The sequence below is a fragment of the Chelonia mydas genome, chromosome 2 (genome assembly GCF_015237465.2).
Source record: "Chelonia mydas isolate rCheMyd1 chromosome 2, rCheMyd1.pri.v2, whole genome shotgun sequence".
Taxonomy (NCBI): Eukaryota; Metazoa; Chordata; order Testudines; family Cheloniidae; genus Chelonia; species Chelonia mydas.
This window is the reverse complement of record NC_057850.1, coordinates 157103230-157125145: the sequence shown is the minus strand read 5'-3', so window position 1 is coordinate 157125145 and position 21916 is coordinate 157103230. Positions and strand designations below refer to the sequence as shown.

Genomic DNA, 21916 nt, shown 5'->3' with positions numbered 1-21916 from the left:
GATGTCAGGGACTACCTGGCAGGCAAATACATGCTTATTCAAATCAGTTCTCCAGGGCTTCCACCAGCCCCACTTTGTTTCCATCCAGGTCCCTCAGCCAACCCATGGCTTGGACCTTACCATCCACCACCCTTGTAAGAGGGTTAAGGAGGCCTATGAGAACGGGGCCGGGAAGGTTCGCTCCCTGCCATACCAATCAGAGAAGTCCCCAAACCCTTCCCTCGTTCTGTTCCTTTATCCGGTACTTCCTTTTAAGTCCTTTACCAGGCCATTTATCTGGTCATTGGCTGCCCTCCCTATGGAGTACCTGCACTGGGCATCCACCACAAGGAGGTGCCAACAGTTTGCTTGGTTGCCTCCCCCACAACCCCTCCGGGTTCCCAGACATTTCCAAATGGCCTCTTGTCTAGCAGCCTTACTGGGGAGAAAGAACCCATTGTCCCATGTGTGATTGCCAAGGGCACCAGCAGCTGCATTGTCCTTGACCCAGTACTGCAACAACCGCCCTCCATGGAGGGCCACATAGGTGACCTGTTCTCTGGATCCTGGAATTGACAAGACTCCTTAAAAGAAAACAAAATAAACAACTTGTAAGCTGGAGCCAAAAATCTCCATTCCACCAACCACATCACATTCCAAGGTTCCAGAGAGCCAGCAGCATCTGCTTGGGTTCACTGCTAGCCTCCTGGTGCAAGCTCATGAAATCTGTCAAACTGGAAATGAGACAAGGTGTCTGCTACGCCATTATCCATGCCCAGCACGTGCTTGGAAGAAAAACAGATGTTGAAGCTTAAGCATTGTAGAACAAACGCCCTTACCAACTTCGTAACCCTGTGCGATCTGGAAGTTTGGCGATTGATAACCTGTACCACTGCCATGTTGTCGCACCAGAAGCACACCCTTTTATTAGCCAGCCCCAATCCCTAAATCATCACCGCAACTAAAATGGGGAAAAATTCCAAGAAGGTCATGTCACGCACAAACCTGTTTTGTGTCCAGGAGGTGGGCCATTTTTTTACACACCATTTACCTTCATAAAACACCCCAAAACTTGCATCCTCTGCCACATCTGAGTGGATTTTTAACCCCTTTGTAATAACCATTCCTCCCTCCACAATGATACCCCATTAAATCAACTCAGAAAACTTCCCCAAACCCTCAAGTCTTCCTTCATCTCTCTAGTGACTTGTATGTAATGGTGTGGCCTGGCTATGCTGGCCGTTGCCCCTGCCAGCCGGGCACAAAACGCCCACCCCGGAGCAACAACCCTGCAAGCAAAGTTCAGGTGCCCCAGAATAGATTTCAGTTCCTGCAGTCTGAGTTTTTTAGGCCCCAGTGCTCTCTGGAGCAACCCCGATAGCTCCTGAAGGTTATCCTGAGGGAGCTGAGATACGCCCTCCCTGGTGTCCAGCCCAATGCCCAGGTAGGTCAATATAGTGGAAGAGACTTCTGTTTTCTCCTCCGCTAGGGGTACCCCCAACTTTTTAGCCCTGAAATGTGTCCAACAGCTGAACACACTCATTTGACCCAGCTCACCCTGCGAATAAAAAATCATCCAAATAATGCACTACTTGGTTTAGTCCTGCTAACCACACCACTGCCCAGTGTAACATTGTCCTGAATTTCTCAAAAGCTGCACAGGATACCGAACAGCCCATGGGCATAGCCTTGTCAAAATAAAATTGCCCCTCAAAACAGAAACCCAACAGGTCAAAGTCCAATGGGTGCACCGGCAGTAGCCAGAAAGTAGACCTGATATCACATTTAGCCATTAGCGCCTTAGGGCCACACGCCCTAACGATACAAATGGCTTCATCAATGGAGGAATAGCGTAGGAACATAGTGCTGGGTTTGTCCCATCATTAACAGAGCCACCTTGCGGGTATGACAGGTGATGAATTAATCGGTATGTCCCTGGGGCCTTCTTGGGGACCAACCCTAGGGGGGAAACTCTCAAATATGCTATAGGCAATTGATTAAATGGCCCAGCTATGCTGCCCTCCTTTAATTCTTGTGCAATCTTTTTTTGAACAATATGTCCTGTCCCAGCTACTGACTTTAAATTTTCTGACATCAAATGAATTCTATTTCCCACAAAAGGGATCTGAAATCCTGCTGTAAACCCCTCCCACAAATATGCTCCATCTTCCCTGTTAGGGTAATCCCATAGGATAACCCTTAACACAGCTGGCCTAATTGGCGTTGGGGCCCGTGCCCATTGCACCACCCTCCCGCTTGTCCCCCTCCCCAGCTTGTGCTCTGTGTTCCAGACCCTGTTCCACCTGCGCCAAACCTGCTGTTGACGCTTGCGCCACCCCCATTCCTGTTTCCTCCCTGTGAACTTCGCTTTCCGCTCTGCAAGAACGGGCTGAATGGGTCCCAAAACATGTCTTGCAAACATGCCTGTATCTACAGGAGTTGCGAACACAACCACCATCATTAACTGCCCAGCAAATATTATTACATGCCTGGGGCCCCTCCTGAGCTAGTTGCGGTATGAACAAACCACTGTCTGTGTGAACTCCTGGCGCCCTTGGTGTCATCCACTCCAACCACAGTGTGTGATGAGGTGTGTCCCACCTTAACCCAGTTGGTGTTGCTGCCCTTAATCGAAACTGCTCATCCTAGTTAAACCAGGACATGCCCCCAAACATATTGTGTGCCCGCCTAATTATGTCCATATACTTAACCAAGGCAGGGCTCCTCTCTGGGGAGGCCTGTACTGTAACACCCGCGCAGATGAGGAAGGCAGTCTCCCAGTTTTCCCATGTTCTCGGCACCCTTGGCCTCTTGGGCAGCTTGCTGTTTTGCTTGCCTTGCCCCTGTTTACTGTCTGTCAACAGCTCCCTGTGCAACAGGGATAATATATATATATCCACGTATTCGCCTCTCAGGATTTTATCTTTAGTTGTTCTGAGTAAGTGAACTCCCATCAGGTCAGCCACCCCGGCATAACCGTACTCAGGACTGAATGGAGGGAGTTCCGCAGAGCCCTGCTCCCCCATAGATCCCCCCTGGGAGTTTCACTGTGTCCCATGAGGTTACATGCCCTGATGGCCGATGAGTCCCCATGTGCCCAGGGAGTTCGTTCCCAACATGGGCTTTGCTACCTTTGCCGGGGGCCTGTCCCTGTCCTGCTCCCCAGACTTGAGCCCATGCTGGGCCTACCCTGTCACCCTGTGCAGACCCATCACACCTAGCTGCCTGAAGCTGCTGTAGTAAATGCAAATTAGCTTGCAGCAGCTGTGTAATGCCATCAGTGCCCAAACTGAAGATGCCACCCCTGGGGCGGGTCTGCCCAGGCTTCTGGATCTCCCACTCCTGGGCCCAGAGTATTTACTACCCTGATAGGCTCACTCCTGTCCCCCTCAGGTGAACTCACTGCGTGACTGGTTGAGCACAGTCCCTGCACCTCGCTGTGGCCCCTGCAACTGCCACCCCTTGCCAGGCTGGAAGGCCGGATACCACCTCTGCCACTCATCCCCCCAGCCCCTGTGTGGTTCAGATCACACTCACCCCAGGGATCAGCATTACTGCCATCCCTTGTGTTCAGTGGAACAGAACATCCTGGTTCGAGGTGACGCTGTGCCCTTTGGAAGTGCTGTGGAGAAAACCTCAGAAACCACTTCACTGGCCATTTGCTGCACAATTCCGCTGACTACCCCATTAATCCACACAGCCTACCCACCTGTATGCATGGACGCTTCCCCTCAGTCATTTCCCTCCTTCAGTCCATGGGGCTGCCCTAGGTTATGGCTTGGGTTATAAAACACTCCACCCTGGGCATTATCAGCCCCCTACCCCTACTGCAATACTCCCTTGGGTCCCCTTCCAGCCCCTGGGCTCCACTGGGACTGCCCTGTGCTGCAGCTGCTGCCTCTGCTTGTCCATTTTCCAGCAAAGGTACAGACACCTGAACAGCAACCTGCTCACAACCAGAAAGAATTGCAGCCTGATAGCCCATACATCCACTTGCGGCACGGCCGGAACCTGAAACAGCTAAATTCCCTTGCCTCCCTCCTCCTCCCAATGCACTAGCATCGCTTGCCAATTTACCCTTCCAGCCTGCTTATGGGTGGAAGTACCTGGGGCAGGGGGATGCTAGTTTCCCTTCTTTCCACTCTCCCCTTTCTGCGTGAGCCTGAAGCCACGCTGTCTCGTGACTGCAGTAGGGGCCGAGCAGCAGCTTCACTTGCTAAATCAACCCCCTTGTGTCCTACTTGTAATTTGCCTCTGCCTTCACATGTTCCTCTGGTATAACTTCTGACTTTTATATAAGGCATAATTGTTAATAGGATAACATCAAACTCTTCTTGGGTTAGAAAGAACAAAAAGAGGTGCTCTCTTTCCCCCCTCTTGCTCCTGCTTCTACTCCTGAACCACAGTTGTGCTGCTGCAATCAGGCAGAGTCCTCGAATACTGACAGTATGTAAACCAGTGTATAACAATGAATTGCTGCTTATCTTCAATCCTAACTATGGATTTTCAAATATATTCTTTATGTAATATATTTATATACATTTGGACCCCTATTCAATTACAAATAAAAAGGGGGGAAATCTGAGATTTTATTTATTTCCAGAAAATGCATTGCTGTACACTTTGAAAAATGGCACTTCAAGTGGCTACCTTAAACTGAAGTATCAGAGAGCAAGCATTAGCTTATCAGCATTATTAACTTTATTTCCAATGGCTGACAGGCTACATTGTGCATACAAGGAGAATTCACTGCTATCTCCTCAAGAAGTCTGGATTTAAATATACGCTAAGGTAGATTTCACTAAACATAAGTCAGATTTTGAAAGTTTGAAGTTCAGTTTTTCTACTGACTTGCTTGAACACAGTAAAACAAATCCTATGCAGTAGGTTGTGGCTTTACTGCACAACTTTGTGATTCTAGGCTATAGTTTGTGAATATGGATTTATTTGAAAATGGAACCAAACACAATAATTTTCAGCGCGCTTCTGAATAGCCATCAAATACTATGGTGATGAGGGCAATATAAGAACCTATATAGACTAGAATAGCAGCCTTGGATTCATTATGAATGGAATAGGGCAGTTCAGAATTCTGTAAGCACAGACTGGGCTTTGATTTTAATAGTTACTAGCTCCAAGGCAAAAAGAAGGTGAAACTTTTGAAATCTTCCAAAAGGTGAAGAAAGATATACTTTTCAAAATGACTATCCAGTTAGAAAAAGCTGATATCCCAGTGGTATTTTGTGATTTTTAAGAAAATTTAGGTTGGTATTTGTAAAGGGCCTGGTTTTCAAAGGGAGTTGGGTGACTTATGCCCTTTAAAGTCCCAGATGTAGTGTACAGATTTAAGACTTGTTTTCACAAATATATGTGTTCAGATGTGATTTGTGGAAGTTAGAGAGGAAGAGCTTGATCATTCCCCTACCAATGTAATATTGTCCTGTTAAGATATGAGAACGCAGCATTTAATTTATGCTTTCTCCTTAAAATTTTTCTTTTGTTTTCTCCTTGAAGTTCAAATTCTGCCTCGTTATCAGAGCTATGATTCAGTAGTTTGATAGGCTGATAAGAACAAGAGAGAAGTAGTATGCAAGTAATAAATAGTTATCACCTCCAGAGGAGTGAATGTGTAGAGATTCCTTTGTTTTGATTTTGACATCTGTCATGGCATACTCCTGCACAACTAGTGGTGGTGAGGTTGTTCTATGTGCATACCGCCCCTCCCATCAATTTGTCCTGGTGATCAGTGGGAGCTTTGGAAAAGTTTCTTATTTATCTGAGAACAAAATTCTCACAGATGATGAATGTTGGCAGGTGCTTTGTAGTCTTATTCATTCAAAGGTTAGAAAAGCACAAAAAGTTTATTTGGATATTAAACCACATCGCCCCATGGAATGTCCTCTTAAATTTCTGTAAGGTGTGTGTTCTGTCGACATCCCCCAACCTCCCAGTGTACAGGCAAGTGTTACACTAAAATGGGGAGAAAATATTAACTGATTTTTTTAAAGTTATTGTCATTTAGTCTGTACTTATGGGCCTGGGGTGAGATTCCATGTTGTGGCTCTAGAAGGTACAGCCCAGAACTCTCAGTCCAGAAGGAAGTGGGACTATGGTGGCTTTAAGCCACCTTTGTGACCTTTGATCCTGGGCTGTTCTGGAAACTGAAGAGGCTCCTGGCATAACTTATTCAGTCCTGGGGATCTGTCTAAGGGCTTGTCTTACATGGTGGGTTGGTTATGTGCTCTACGAGCATGTGATTCCTAAATGTGTTGTGCATTAATTGGTCTATGTCAGGGATTGGCAACCTTTGGCATGTGGCCCACCAGGGTAAGCCTATGGCGAACTGGGCCAGTTTGTTTACCTGCCGCATCCGCAGGTTTGGCCGATCGCAGCTCTCACTGGCCATGGTTTGTCGCTCCAGGCCAATGGGGGCTGCAGGAAGCAGTGGCCAACACATCCCTCAGCTCACGCTGCTTCCAGCAGTCCCCATTGGCCTGGAGCGGTGAACTGCGGCCAGTGGGAGCTGTAATCAGCCGAACCTGCAGACCTGGCAGGTAAACAAATTGGCCCGGCCCACCACGGGGCTTACCCTGGCGGGCCACGTGCCAAAGGTTGCCAATCCCTGGTCTATGTAGACCTTGCTGCTGGTGCACTTTAACATAGTGCTGTTTGAAACAGTACTACATTGAAGTGCACTAGAGAACCTTTAGCGTGCAGCAGCAGAGTTTACCCGGACCAATAAATGTGCAGCACGTTAGTGTGCTTTAGACATTACACCCCATCATTGTAGACAAGCCTTGAGTTATGGCAGCCTTTTTGAGCTGCCCTAAGGGCCACTGAGCTGCCTGGAATCTCGGCAGCATTGCATGCAACAGACAGGCCTTTCCTGACCTCAGCCTTGCCCTCTACGCCAGAGTTTGCAAGAGGGTCCTCAGAGGACACCTTTATATCTGTCTCTATCAGTTCCTGCACCAAAAGAATCCACCCCGAATTGGAAATGAGATTTTTAGGGCCCCTCTATGCCACTTCAGGTCTTCTACCTGACATAAAGCGATTGGAGCAGGATGGGGATCTTACCCTGATCGGCCTTCCAACTTGCCCATGATGCTGTTCCTTTTGTGCCGTGTTACCTGTTCTTTTGTAAGTCAGTTTATCTCCATCTCTTCATTTTATTTCTCCTTTTGGTCTTTCTAAAATACCCATATAAAAGAGATACTGGAGGATGGACTACCAGTTGCCATATTGAAACCTGGTCTGCCTGAAGGCTGCTTGTTTTGTTCTCTTTCTTTACATTGTTCGTACCTTTTAGGGAAATAACTGGTGTTTATTTGTTTGTTACCTTTTAAAGTTTTAATAGTAAGGTTACCTATGGACCAAAGATTTAAGAATGTTACATACACTGGCAATTCACGCTCTTTTTATGCTATGGTCCAGATCCAGCAAAGCATCAAAACCTGTGTGTAGCTTTCGACACGTAAATATCAAGGTGTATGGGACTACTGATGCATTTAAAGTTGTGCTTATGCTTAAGTGCTTTGCTGGATTGGGGCTTATATTACTTAAAAGTACTTTTTTTTTCTTTTGATGACTGGGTGATTTGGATTTCTACCAGCCTTGAATTAATACACACTTAGTATTAAGTTAAAGGGTCAGCAGCTCTATTGAATACAGACTGTATCAGTTTTCTCTTTTCTTGACCTGTGACTGTCAATGAAAGGATAACAATACTACTTCATGCTTAGATTACACCTTCTGTCCAAAGGTCTCAAACCTGAAGAGTTTTTCAGGGGTGTTTTTGCCTTCCATGGATTCCAATGAGGGTTGGGTGTGTACAGAGGGACATCACGGATCAAAAAAGTCATGAAATAGATACTTGATCATAGAGCAGAAAGTTGGAAGGTCATCCATTATATTTCTTGGCTTCAAAGCATGATGTACTCATTGGATAAAATGCTACTTTTATTACTGCTTTAGCCACTTACATATAGCCATTAAAAAATCAACATCTCAAGGATATTGTTCCTACAAAAGGAATACTGTTAACGTGTAATTTGAGATGCCCCATAAATGTAAGTCTTCATTATTGTATTGAATTCAAATGACCTTCATATTTCGTATATGATACCGTCATATATAATTATATTTTACATTAAGCATTTACTGGAGCTAGTGAACTCAGATTTCACATTGCTTGAAAGAAAATATTTATGGGAGAAGCCACTTGGTTTGCTTGTAATGTTATGTATTCCTTTTGCTGCTGTTAAAATATACATCTAGCAGAGTACATTTATTTATCCTGGAATAAACTTTGTTTTATCTTCTACTGAACAATACAGTCTTGTATTTATGGCAATGCTTTTTTTCTTGGTACATGATTGTGATAATAAAAACTGAGCTTAATAGCTCATGTAATAGAGCAATTAGGTACAGAAGTTTGAATGACTTTTCTTCACAATCTATTAAACACAAATATAATAATTAATTAGCAAAAAGGAAAAGGATAATTGTGACAACCGCAGGGTGATAAAATTTATCTAATTAAATATTAGAAAAATTCCCTTCTTTAAATGCGAGTTGTATACATTTCTGACATTAGGTTAAGTTGTGCCTAACAACCAGGACCCATGCCATGATTTAGCTTTTATTTTGCCATAACATAGTAATAATACAGCTCTGTGTACAAGTAGGTCTTGAAGTGATTTTAAAAGGGTAGTATCATTAGTGAACTGTATGGCATTTACTCAGTCTAACCTCAGAAGAATTAAAAACTGAATTGACAGAGGTCCTCCAATGATGCTGATCCACTCACTAAACTATCCCCGTTCCTTAGCTAGTTGTTTAAAATGAAGTTATACTCTGAAGTGTAACTCTCTTTGTGGGGGTCCATATTTGTTTTTTCTTAATAACTTACAGGTCAGAGTTAACATGCAAACTCGCACCAGAGTCTGACTACTGAATGCATCATCACCAATTATAAAGATTCTGCAATCAAGTCTTAGTAGGCTTTGATGATGATGCATTACTCAGACTGAAATCCATTCACTCTTCTGTAGCTGTCTTGTGTGGGGAGTCCTGGGAGTTTTGCTTTTGACAGTAAAATAAACAGATACTTTTGATTAAATATTCATGGTAAATAGGCCCAATGGCCTGTGATGGGATATCAGATAGGGTGGGATCTGAGTTACCCAGGAAAGAATTTTCTGTAGTATCTGGCTGATGAATCTTGCCCATATGCTCAGGGTTTAGCTGTTCGCCATATTTGGGGTCGGGAAGGAATTTTCCTCCAGGGCAGATTGGAAGAGGCCCTGGAGGTTTTTCGCCTTCCTCTGTAGCATGGGGCATGGGTCACTTGCTGGAGGATTCTCTGCTCCTTGAAGTCTTTAAACTACGATTTGAGGACTTCAATAGTACAGATATAGGTGTGAGGTTTTTTGCAGGAGTGGTGGGTGACATTCTGTGGCCTCCGTTGTGCAGGAGGTCCGACTAGATGATCATAATGGTCCCTTCTGACCTAAATATCTATGAATCTATGAATATATGATTAATAAAGCATCATTTATGCATAGTCGGTTTTCTTTAATGCCATTGTGATCTGGAAGTTTACTAACTAGGTGATATTTATATGTTAGAAAGGTTTTTAAAAGAGTCTTTATCCTGAGAAGGGCAGAACTGGGGGGGATACAATGACAAGGAACTGATCAGGAATGTCAGAACTGAGAGAAAAGGAAGAAGGCTCCCTTTACTATTCCTAATTGCTAATTTACAGTATTAGTGGAATGAAGAATGAAATTGTTATTATTTCCTGGCATTTAAGTGAAAACCAAATAGCAGTATCTCCATGTACTGGTATCACCAACACGGCTGGTAATAATTAACCTGATGACCAGTTTCCCTTTAACCCCAGTGACTGCCTGTTGAATAAGATCATGACAAACAGAAAGGGCAGCTATGGTTTCCTTTCAATAGCAAATTGACCTTTTTTGAAACTTCATCCAATAGGCTAACCACTGATTGAAGGCGAAAAAGCTATTTGTGTTTAGAAATCCATTTTGCTGGCAGCATTATTACCACATTTCAGTTTTTTAATTTTTGGTGATGTGGTTTCTGACCCTCTGCGTGGTGTACAGAGAAAGCTTATAAATTCTACAGCTGGCCTGATTTAAAATGGCATGTTTCAGAGAAAGGAAAGAATAAATCTCCATGATTATCTTGAGCATTCATTACCTGAGTTCACTGTTTTTGTTCTCATGACTACCCTTTCTGTCCATCTATCTTAAGTACTCACCTGGCTCCAGTAGTGTAGTATCTGTTCACCAACAGTCTTCAATGCATTTCTCGTCACCCCATCCTTGTGAGGTAGGGCAGTGCTATTATCTTTATTTTACAGGTGGTGATCTCTGGCACAGAAAGACTACGTGACATGCCCACGATCACCAAGGAGACCTGTAGTGTAGCAGAGAATTGAACCTCTGACTTCCACATCCCAAGCTTGAATCACCAACCCATCCTGCTCTCTTCATAAGGGAAAGGTCATCCGTAATGTCAAAATATTAATAATAGTGCAGAAGAAAGAGCACAGAAGAAACATTTTTTCACCTTTATAACAGCCAACATGCTGGGACACACCGTAGTAAAACTACAGTGCAAATCCAGTGCATGGAATCATATGTCAATGAGTGGTACTAAAATGAATCTCTCTCATTTATTTGCCACTTTTAATCTGAAAGGATCCCAAAGCACTTTGTGAATTAGATATTTCACACAAGTCATTGCACTTTTGTGCTGGAAAAGGGCAGCTGCAGACAGAGCACAGGCCATAAAGTGCAGAAGGATACTGTGTCCAGTTGAAATTTCAGGAGTAATTTAGGTGCACAGATTGTCATTACCAAAATTGGAATTTGTCCAGAAAACTGGGGTTAATCTCCATACTATACAGAATACATGTGAGGGAATAGTGTGTTAGTGTTTGGAATTTCAAAAGACCTGCAAATCTAGTAGTCTTAAAAGAGCTTTTATATTTTGAAATTTTGTTTCATACCACTGTAAAGAGAGAGCATTTGAAAACCAATGTAATTTAAAGGTTTGATATAAACCTAAAAGAAAACATATTATTGTAAGAGTGGCAGTGAATTCTTCAGTTACTAGTACATAAGTAATTCCATTCTAACCTCAGTTTTCAGCCACTTACATAATAATTCTTAATTTTTGCAGGCCTGGCATTTGCCTAAATGTGGGTTTTTGTCTGGCAAATTGTACTGGGAGAGTAAAAAAATTCTTTTTTACTCGTGTTTAAAATAAAACTCACAACTGTTTTGCTGAAACAGCTATGGAAAGGAAGTTGAAATGTGGCTTGATGGTATTCCTTGTTGAAGAGCAGAGCCACTGTATCATCTGATGAAAAGTGGTTTGATCGATTGAGTTGTGACCCATTGAAAATTGCAATATGTGACCTCTGGTACAGTCCTGAACAAGTCCCGAGAGCCACTGTGCCCCAAATGCCCTGTTGAGGTACAGTCCCATCCCACCCCTGCTCTTCTGTTTCTCCGGGGGGAATGTGGGGGTGGTGTGGTGGTAAGGGAATAACTTACTCTAGGCCTTGAAAGGGTACAACTTACTTCCGGCCTTGCATCTGGCCAGCTATTCTGGCTGTTGAATGGGTGTGTGTGTGTGTGTGTGTGTGTGTGTGTGTGTGTGTGTGTGTGTGTGTGTGTGTGTGTGTGTGTGTGTGTGTGTGCAAAGCCAAAGCTTTGCCCACTCCCCACCACTTTCTTGGAAGGTAGAGTATCCAGAGATCAGGGACTGTGCTTTTGAGCAGACTGAAGATCCAGATAGATCTGTCCAGTCAGTACAGCAGATGCGGGGAGGGGTAGCCTTACTCCTGTGCTGGGTCAGTAAGACAAGGATGCAGCATAGGCCTTAAGGAATGAGGAAGGCCTCCTTAAGCTTGTAGGAAACATGGTACATTGTATTGATATAGAAATGTGATTATGTACTTAAAGACTCATCAAAATGCATATGCAGAAGGAATGGACAGAGTTAAGGTTGTGTATGCAATCTTTAATTGAGCATTGTCTTTTTTAATGCTCAGCCATAAAAGGCATAAGTACAGCATTTCAAATCATGGGGTCCCTGGGAACTACAATAACACAAATAATAAAGAATATTTTTATGAAGAGAAAAACCCCGCATCATTGCTTGGAGCTCCTTTAATGTGGGATTTCTAGTGATATTAGATGAGAGATCTCTTTGTGGTTTCAATACTCACATCAGGTTTTCCTCTTTTTTCCCAGGAGGGGCAAGAAGCACAGTATAATTCTGAGGACCCAGCTCTCAGTGAGAGTCCACGCCTGCATTGGTAAGTGAGGTTCTAAATGACAAAACAGAGAGTACTCTGGGAAACGAGTTTGAGGAATATGATGAGATAAGCTTGCTTTCTACAAAGTTAAAGTGAATAGGCCATATCTTGTTCACTGTACTTGAAAAAAATACCTCCCACTGATTGCAGTGGGATTGTTGTATGGGTGAAGTGAAGAGGGTTCTACTTTCATTAATAATCAGGGATTTATCTCTAGGAAATATCAAAGTGACTAGGCATTGTGGATACGAGCTGACATTACTCAATTTGGACAGCTGTTCCTGGATCCTGGTTTGAAACATACCAAGGGATATGTAATAATGTTACTAATATAAAGATCCCGTATTTTCAGTATGTACAAGTCCAACATTTTCTTTTGAACTCTGGATACAGGATGGCTGTATCTAAACCTTTAATCACATTTGAGGAATTGACCCAGGAGCAAGCTGGAACAAAAGGTTTAATTTCTAAGTTATATGCAATTTTGATTGAAAAAGATGTTGATAAGAAAACAACCCAGATGGAAAGATGGGAAAGGGATTTGGGCAAATAAATTGATCTGGATTAGAGGGTCTCTATATGGCAAGGCAGATATACATCTTCAATTTGTGTAGCTCATAAAGAATGTTTGTATAAATTTCTGTATAAATGGCTTTTGACTCCAGATAAGATCAATCATATTTTTGCTACTAGGGAGGTGCTTTGTTGCAGGGGTTTGGGGAAAGAGGAACATAGAAGCCATGTGGTGGTTGTGTCTAGAAACTAGACAGCTTTGGGAGGAAATTATGAAAGACATTCATCTTATGACAAAATGTCAGCTTCCTAGAGATCTCCCTGATCTGCTTACTTAGTGCTCTACTAAAAAAGATCGCCAATTTAAACAGAATGACAAATTAATTTATTTTTTATTGTGTGGCTTTGTATTGCACATTATTGGAGAGCTGTGACTTCTCCTCCATGGAATTGTGGCATAGTGAAATATGGACTGTCCTTGTAATGGAAAAGTTTTTAAAACAAGTACCTATGCAAGAGAAGAGCCAAAAAGAGAACAGGTATTTAGAAATTTGGTCATCCTTTTTAGCAGACTCAGAGGAGGAGAGCTCTGCAGCCAGCAAGCCAGAATCTTTCATAGAATCATAGAATATCAGGGTTGGAAGGGACCTCAGGAGGTCATCTAGTCCAACCCCCTGCTCAAAGCAGGACCGATCCCCAATTAAATCATCCCAGCCAGGGCTTTGTCAAGCCTGACCTTAAAAATATCTAAGGAAGGAGATTCCACCACCTCCCTAGGTAACGCATTCCAGTGTTTCACCATCCTCCTAGTGAAAAGGTTTTTCCTAATATCCAACCTAAATCTCCCCCACAGGTTCTTTGAATATTAGCCTGTTCCTGAATGGGTAATGTACAATGTAATATGTTAACCTTTTATTGTAACTTTGCCTCAGTAAAAAAGTTTCAAACATAAAATGAAGAAGGTTTGGCCCATATGTGATTGAGGGGAATTAATGTGTAGAGCAGGGGTCTCAAAGTCCTGGCTCACGTGCCATCTGCGGCCCGAGAACCTCCCCACTGCGGCCCATGGAGAAGAAATGCATGCAGCCACGCTGCCGGCTCTGTCTGCTGCAGGCACTGCCCCCCACAGCTCCCATTGACTGGAGGAGAGGGACAGAGATACCGTCATTAGTCGCCAGGCAGAGTCAGCCATGGAGGCAGCATCATTAGTTGCTGAGCAGAGTCAGCCAGGGAGGCAGCGTCACTTTTTTCCACAATGAATATAAACAAGTCAAAATACCAAACACAACTGTCTGATGCTCACCATGCTGCAATCCTGAAGGTTTCAACTGCTCACTCACTGAGGCCAAACATCAACAAACTGACAGAACTGAAGCATTGCCAGGTGTCTGGCAAACACTAAAAACTCTCTGGCAGGCAAAGAATTGTATAAAGTTGTATGACAGTTTTATTATTTCTAAGAAATTTGAAATAAAAAATACAATATAAACGTTTTCTTTTCTGAACACCATCTTCAGTGACATTATTGGCCTGCTGGGAGGATTTGAGGACTAGCACTGGCCTGAAGGTGAATTGGGTTTGACACTCCTGCTGTAGAAGTTTGTTAAGAAGCACAATGGAGATTTTGGTGTTGTACACTGTGATGTTAAAGCTGTGGTGCGGATACTTAAAAGTGCTTGCATGATCCATGTATCCACAGCATTTCTACGTACCCCCTCTAGATTATGCTTCCTGGGTTGAGAAGGGGAGGTGAGAAATTGCTGGTTGACAGCTAACTACTGTATTTTAGGTTTCAGAGTAGCAGCCGTGTTAGTCTGTATTCGCAAAAAGAAAAGGAGGACTTGTGGCACCTTAGAGACTAACCAATTTATTTGAGCATAAGCTTTCGTGAGCTACAGCTCACTTCATCGGATGAAGTGAGCTCTAATAAATTGGTTAGTCTCTAAGGTGCCACAAGTACTCCTTTTCTTTTTACTGTATTTTAGTAGCCTGTAATATTTATTTTTCTGCATAGTGGGGATCTTGGCCATGCAGACTGTCATTATCACCGTCACGATTTTGGAAGTAGGCTGGTTAGAATATTGCTGTCATAAGGAAAGCCAATTGAAACAAGTTAATGTGTATCTTAAAATGTCCACATAGTACTAATGTGGCCTGAATGAAGTTACCCTATGGTACATTGCCTAAGGCGAAGTCAGTGCATTGCAATGGGAATTTTATAAACCAATCTGCTGCACAGAAACTCATTTAAATGGCCCTTAGTGGTAGAAGCTACTACAAATGGCTAGAGTGTGCTGATGTTGTCATACCAAGACATTGTAAGTGGCTTGGGTTCATAAAAAAGAATGTATTCCATAGCTTCCTTTTTCTCTCCTTCATTTCATCTCTTCTATGGTAGGTTACTTTGGCACTTTAACCATTCATATTGTACTAGTCTGGATTCATACCCTGAACACAGAACTATAGAGACACATGTTTTTAGGCTCATTAAAGAAAAAAAAAAGCTGAGTAAAGATTCCCTTTATTTCTAAGATTGTAGTGTTGTCTGAGTGTTCATGAAATCAGACTTTAAATACAAGTAAACTTTCTTCCTATTCTAGGGACACATTCTGAAACAGCCTTTATAAGAATTTGAACTGAGCATAAGCAACCTACAGAATTCCTCAAATGCCTCCCATTGAGAGCTGTCTCTAGACGGCATCATGTAGAAACAGATTCCTCTATACTAGCTGATTGAAGAACAACAGTGGACCATTATTAAACATATGTGCTTTGCTATTAGAGAAGAAGCAAGGATGCCAAGACTAGGATGATTGTATAAATATGAATTAAATTAAAAACAGTTTGGAGAAAGACTTGTTCTGGCTGGCTAAGGTATCTCTTCAACAGACCATTAGCACAAGAGAAAATTTCATATGTTTCCTAGAGTCACAAAAAATATTTCCTCATGTCAGATTTTTAGTTTGGCCAGAGTGCAAAGAGTCAGAGCATTGGGTTTGCATTTGCAGTTATCTGATGGACATGCGCAAATGTCCTTGAACATATGTATCTTACTGTACACGTTTTAACTTCCGTTTTCAAAAATATGTCCCTCAGTGTAAAAGGCTATCATAATGTTCTGTGCATAGATGATGCCTTGAATTTTAAATCTCTAAAATTTAATTTGGATCTGCACTTTTGGGTAGGTGCATTATAGATAAAGGGGCAAACTGAAGATCTGGATCTGATTTTAGATTCCAGCCTGCTGCCAAAGTTTTTGGAGTTTTCAGACTGGAGGTGTTGTTTCAGCCCATGTCTGACGGTAATGTAGTTTTCTTAATTTTTTTTTATAAGCTACTGTGAAATAATAGGGAACTCTGAATGGTTTTTAGTGTTAGAATCATTCTGAGAAAGGTATGTCAGTTACACTTTTCAGAAATTAGGAAGGGTGTTTCACTGGCAATGAGTAGCTGTCTTCATCTTGCATATCTGTCCACATCAGCTGTGTGCTGTGCCTTTTTCCAAATATGAGCATTAGGTACTGAGGTTGAAATATGTATTACTTTTTTTGTTGTTGTTGGGGGGGCAGGGGGTAGAAGCCAGGCGTTAGATCAATTTGAGCTGGTGTTCTATGGAATAAGAAATTTGCTTCATATCTTTTCTTTGGTTCCGCCCACCTGTACTGTAATTACAATAGTCTTTCTTCACACTGCGCCTGCAAAGGATTGTGCTTAGGATGTGACTGTGTTTAAAGTCATTACTATCATATTATAGCTGTTTTACTAGAGAGCATCAGGGCTGTTGTCACATAGCCTGTCATCACTACCACATGCCCAATCGTAATTTGCATTTAGGGCTGAAATAAAAAGTTTTTTTTTAATAAAAGCTCCCATGAATAAATTGTGCCAACATTTTTTTCTGTCCCTAAATTTTTCTTTTTCATGTCTAATATACAAATGTTTGTGTTCAGAATGTTAAAATAAATTTCCCTGCATTAAGGGATGCTAAGCTTTTGACAATTCACTGGGCATTAGTGCCAGAGGATGTATTGACTAATCTTTTGTGAGCATTAGGAAGTAGTAGTTACTGTAGTTACTCCAACTTATGACAAAGGAAGCAACTTAAAGCAGGAAGCAGAAAAGAGGTGAATGCTTTGTAGTATTTTGAACACTGAAACAGTTATTGAATGTATTTATTATCATATTATCATATCTAATCACTACACACTCCCTCTCTCTCTGTCTTTTAAATTTAACATTAAGAAATTTTCTCTCTCATTTTTGGACCTTATGCTTTTGAACATTATGCTCAAATTAAGAACTTGATGGAAGAAGGAACAAGTAGCTTTCATATAATATAACTCTATTTTTCCCCGTGTCTTATTTAATCCCAGTTGAACTATATCATGATTAATATAATCAAACAAATGAACAGTTTTAAAAACAAAACTTGAATGAGCTGAAATTTTGCTGTAACTTAATCCAGTTTTTGTTTATAGAGCATAAAACCAGTGAAAATGATGGGCTTAGTTTTGCACCAATTGATGTAAATGGAGCAGAAGCAGGCCTTAACTGGCCCGGTTTCAGAGGCCTTGTTCTCAGTTCTATCAAATTTTGATTTTTGTTTGGTGTAATTACATTGACAGTGAGTTAATACTCGATGGGTTAAGTCTCACTTGGTGTCTTGGCAGGCCTTATATCCAAATTTCCTTGCTTTCATTTGTTTGTGACCTAATGTTGTTTTTTGTACGTGTGTGTTAAATATGGAAGATTATTTGATAAATTCCTTGATTACTTGATAAATTCCTATGTAAACCAAGATTTGGCCTAAAACATCAACAGTGCTAGGAACTTTCACCTTTTCCAGCAAAACAGTAGATTTCAGTCAGAGCAGCTTTTGACTAGTTAGTGCCCAGTATTGCAGGGGCAAAATTCTGGGCTTTCCCTAGCAACACCAATTAACTCGTTAATTACGTACTGCCAACATTTTTCTGTGACAGATTAATAGAAGAAGAGAACACAGTGACCAAAACAAGGGAACTCTTCATTATTTCTTGAACGTTCACTTTACTTTTTTCTGTATGAGAGTGGCCAGGCAGCTGGTATGCTGTGACCCCTGCTTAATACCAGACCTTAGACCTTAGTTCCACCTGTGCCGCTGACCCATCAGGCAGTCCGGTTCCTCCGTATATTATGGTTGCTCGCTAGTTGTGGTACTACATTCCAAGTGATAGCAGTACATTCAGTATCTTCTGTCACTATCTTCTGCCAGTTCATCCCTGGCCTTTCTTGCTTTCTCTTTCCTCCCTAAGGTACTCAGTTCAGGGCTTGCTTAGCATGTCTCCGATATGTTGTGCATGTCACAACCACCTGAGCCTTCTTTCTTTGATTATGTTTTCTAACATGTCCTGCTCTGTCACACTTCCTTACTCTCCCATTTGTTATTTTGTCTTTTCCTGTTATGTGCAGTATCTTCCTCAGCCATGTCTGAGAGACAGCCTCCAATCTCTTTTTGTTAGCCACTGTCATTGGCCAAGTCTCTGCTCCACAAAGTGGTGTGCTCAGTATCATTGCATAGTATAAACTGACCTTTAGTTTGCTCTTAGTACACTAATAATTATCTCACTGTTACTTTGTGCTCCCCATATCTGCTTGTTTTATCTATCTGTTTTCTCTCAATATATACTTAGATTGTAAACTCTTTGGTGCAGGGACATCATTTCCATTATATGTGTGTATAATCCTAGCACAATGGAGCCCTAGTCCCTGATTGGAGCCTCTAAGCACTATCACAGTTCAATAAATAATTATTATAATAACAAACTAATCACTTTACATCACTTTAGATTTGTGTGTCAACCAATGATTTTCTGCCAAGATATAGTAGTTTTGATGGACAGCAAATCTTTGCCTGAAGTGGTGCTCCATGTAACAGAAACTGCAACATGTGATTAAATCAGCCATCCTGTTTGGCTGCGTGATTGCTATCAAAATGAAGAGGCTAATTCAATAAGGATTAACAATCTACTTACAATGTGCCAAAACAATGATTTTAAAGTTAATACTGATTTTATTTGTAGTTATAGTTCTTGTCCTCCAAAATACTCTCTCCCATATATCTATCTATCCACATATAGATAGATATATGAAAAGTATTGTTTTTATTTACGTGCATAATAAAAATAATTCTTAACATTTATATGGAGCTTTTACAAATATTTAACCTCATAGCACCCCTATATATATTATAGCAGGAACAGTAGCAATTGCATAATAGAGTCCATTTTAGCCCCAGGAATTCAATCACTCATAATTTTTTGAAAATTCTACTTTATTGGTCCTTTTACCCTCTGTGTTTACTAGCAATGCTAACCCCAACCATCCTGTTCCCTCATTAACTCCTTTTCATTCATTTCATTCATGCTTCTTATGCATGAAATACTCTCCCCAGATTGGTCCATAAGTCCCTCTTCAAGACCTACCTGTACTGTGATGCCTGTGGGAAACTGTCAGCTGATAATGATTAAGTAGAGGGGCTTGCTGAGCAAGGAGGATATCTTTATCTTAAAGTGATTCAGAACCACCAGTTAGAGCACATACCTAATCTTTATCCTGCCTGCTCCTTTTCTTTCCAATTATTGGTCATAGTCACTTGTTGCATATGTTGTCATATATTAAAACCTGATCCTGCAGTCATTCTTGCATGTGTTTAACTTTATATATGTGAATAGTCCCACTGAATGCCTGAACCTTAGATCTTTCCCTCTGCTGTGCCTGGATTGGTGTCCTAGTGACGAAATCTAATCCTTAAACCAGTAAAGATATCTGGTACCTAATGACGAAGAAATTAGTGTAGATAGACAAGAAAGAAAAAGGTTACACAAACATAGAAAAAAAGTGATATATTTCAGAAATCATATATGATCATGTCGTAAAAGACTATATGTATTGCATTCTCTCAGAGGGCAGAGTTAAGGTTCTGCATGTAACCGCAGTGTTGGCATTTCCTTACTTTTGAATGCTTAACCGTGCAACCTGAATGTTCAAACAAATTTGTTTGGAATGTGTAAACATACACTGTTCTGACAGTTGGCCTATGGTAATAGTTGCAGATCCTATGAAGTATCTTCTGATCTTCAGAAACTGCTTTCCCTATTTATGGGATCTTAGGCTAGCAAATTATCTCCCAGGAAACGAGAACTTTCGTAATTTATAATGGGCCCTCCAAAATATGGAAAGACAGAGTGTCCCATAAAAACCTTTCATAATGGAGGCTTAACATACGTTTAGGTCTTTTCTTTGAGCCTCTCATTTGGGCCTGTGAATTGTGATTTACAGGCCCAAATGAGAAGCTCAAAGAGAAGAGGTTCTTTGAGGGGCATTTTACAGATTTCTGTTCAGTGTTAGAAATACCTAATGGAAAACATTTTAATCTTGAAAGAAAGAGCATGTGGAGAGCATTAGCAGCTCAGCAAAACGTGCAACCAATTCGGATTTAATTTAAAGGGAACAATAGAAGTGCCTTGAGAATTTGTCAGAAGTGCTGTGGTTTTGAGTTCATATGCTGATGGTAACAGAACTGCAAAAGAGGTGAGTTGCAAATGCTTTATTAAATATCTTCTCAGTATAACTGGAAAGGAAAAGATGAATTCTACTCTTAATTGGTTACAATGATGATGCCACACGAGGGTTGTCCATTGTTGATTTACAGTCATGATATACTCCTCATGGCTCCTGCTGTATTTTAGTGAAAGTCGTGGTTTAAATGAAGATAATAAAACAGCATGTTTATTACAAGTAAACTGAGATCATACAAAAAGGAAAGATGAAAAAAGGAGTTCCAGGTTTTTTGGGGGAACAGGGAGGGTCAGATATTTTTTTCTAACTGGCGTAATTTGAGTACTAATTAGCACAGCACATACACAATCTTGGGGCTGTTTCCAGATACAATTGGAGATCTCTGATTCAGCGCCTTTTCAATTTGTGTGAACCATGAAATGGCTGCAAAGCACTTCAATAAAAATACCTTTTTGAGCTTTTTTAGGATTATTTAAATTAACTTTATCCAGGCTTTGGAACACTGATGCTCTTAAGTCCAATGGTTCCCAGATCAGATTGCTTCAGAAAAATAAATTAATATAAATAATAATTTTGCTTAAAGAACCGGTCTCCCTTAAATAATGGTGATAAATTTTCCTGTTCAAATAAATGCAAACACGTTTGGACAACCTGCTTTTCTGGATTAATCACAGCACTTCCTGCCAACTTGTTATTGACCTTGCTTATGCTCAGCAAAAGAACATTGCATTATGGAGCCATAGTCATGGCTTCCTGGTGATGGTTACAATTACCATTCCATTCTGAGTTCTGTTTTGCGCCCCCCCCCCTTCTTCTTTACTCTCTTTTGAAATTACTTCTTCTGTTTTGAAAATATTCAAGTTTTGCCTCAAGAAAAATCTGTATTAGTCCAGAGAGAATTTTAGACAAAGTAGAGAAATCTCTGGTGATTATCTCAGCAAAGCTATTCAAAATCCTCATCCTTGTAGTGCCCTAAGTTTAAAGTTGCTGCACCATGAAAGTTTTGGAGAAAAGAAACCATAGCCTCCATTAGCAGTGGGCTGCTGTAATGCACATATCCAGTTTTAAGAGGGTTTGTTCCAATTTTGAAAGGAGTGCTGTGACTGAAAATTTAAAATTTGTCCTACTTCTTTTCTGCCTGAAAATACAGCAGTGATCAACATGACTTCTCTGAATCAGGTTATCATCTCTCTAACTATATTTTTAAATTATTTTGATTCCCAGAATGATTTTTCTGTTATTACAGCTTCAAAAATTGTAAGGCAAGAAAAACTCAGTTTTGACCAGTAGCAAATATCATTGAGCATTAAAACAAGGTTTATAAGAAACAACAGGTCATCTTCACATGTGTCTACAGAATGCAATGCAAAGCTAGACAAATGGGTATTAGGGCACTTTTTTTATCCATTTGCAAACTTGTTTTAGATATAGATATTTTTTCACGCAATTTAAACTATTGTCATATTGTATTTTATTGTAATCTGGAACACACAAAAAATCTAGCAAAGATTTG

At 41.2% G+C, this 21916-nt stretch overlaps 1 protein-coding gene across 5 annotated transcripts in view; it reads left to right on the top strand.

Moving 5' to 3' along the window:
* The window catches only part of FHOD3 (formin homology 2 domain containing 3), a 611741-nt gene that overhangs the window by 80886 nt on the left and 508939 nt on the right, over positions 1–21916 (top strand). For all 5 annotated transcript variants that reach the window (XM_043540433.1, XM_043540432.1, XM_037889932.2 and 2 more), the window contains exon 3: positions 12270–12334. In XM_043540433.1, the coding sequence (XP_043396368.1) occupies positions 12270–12334 (65 nt within the window). The remainder of the gene's footprint in view (positions 1–12269; positions 12335–21916) is intronic.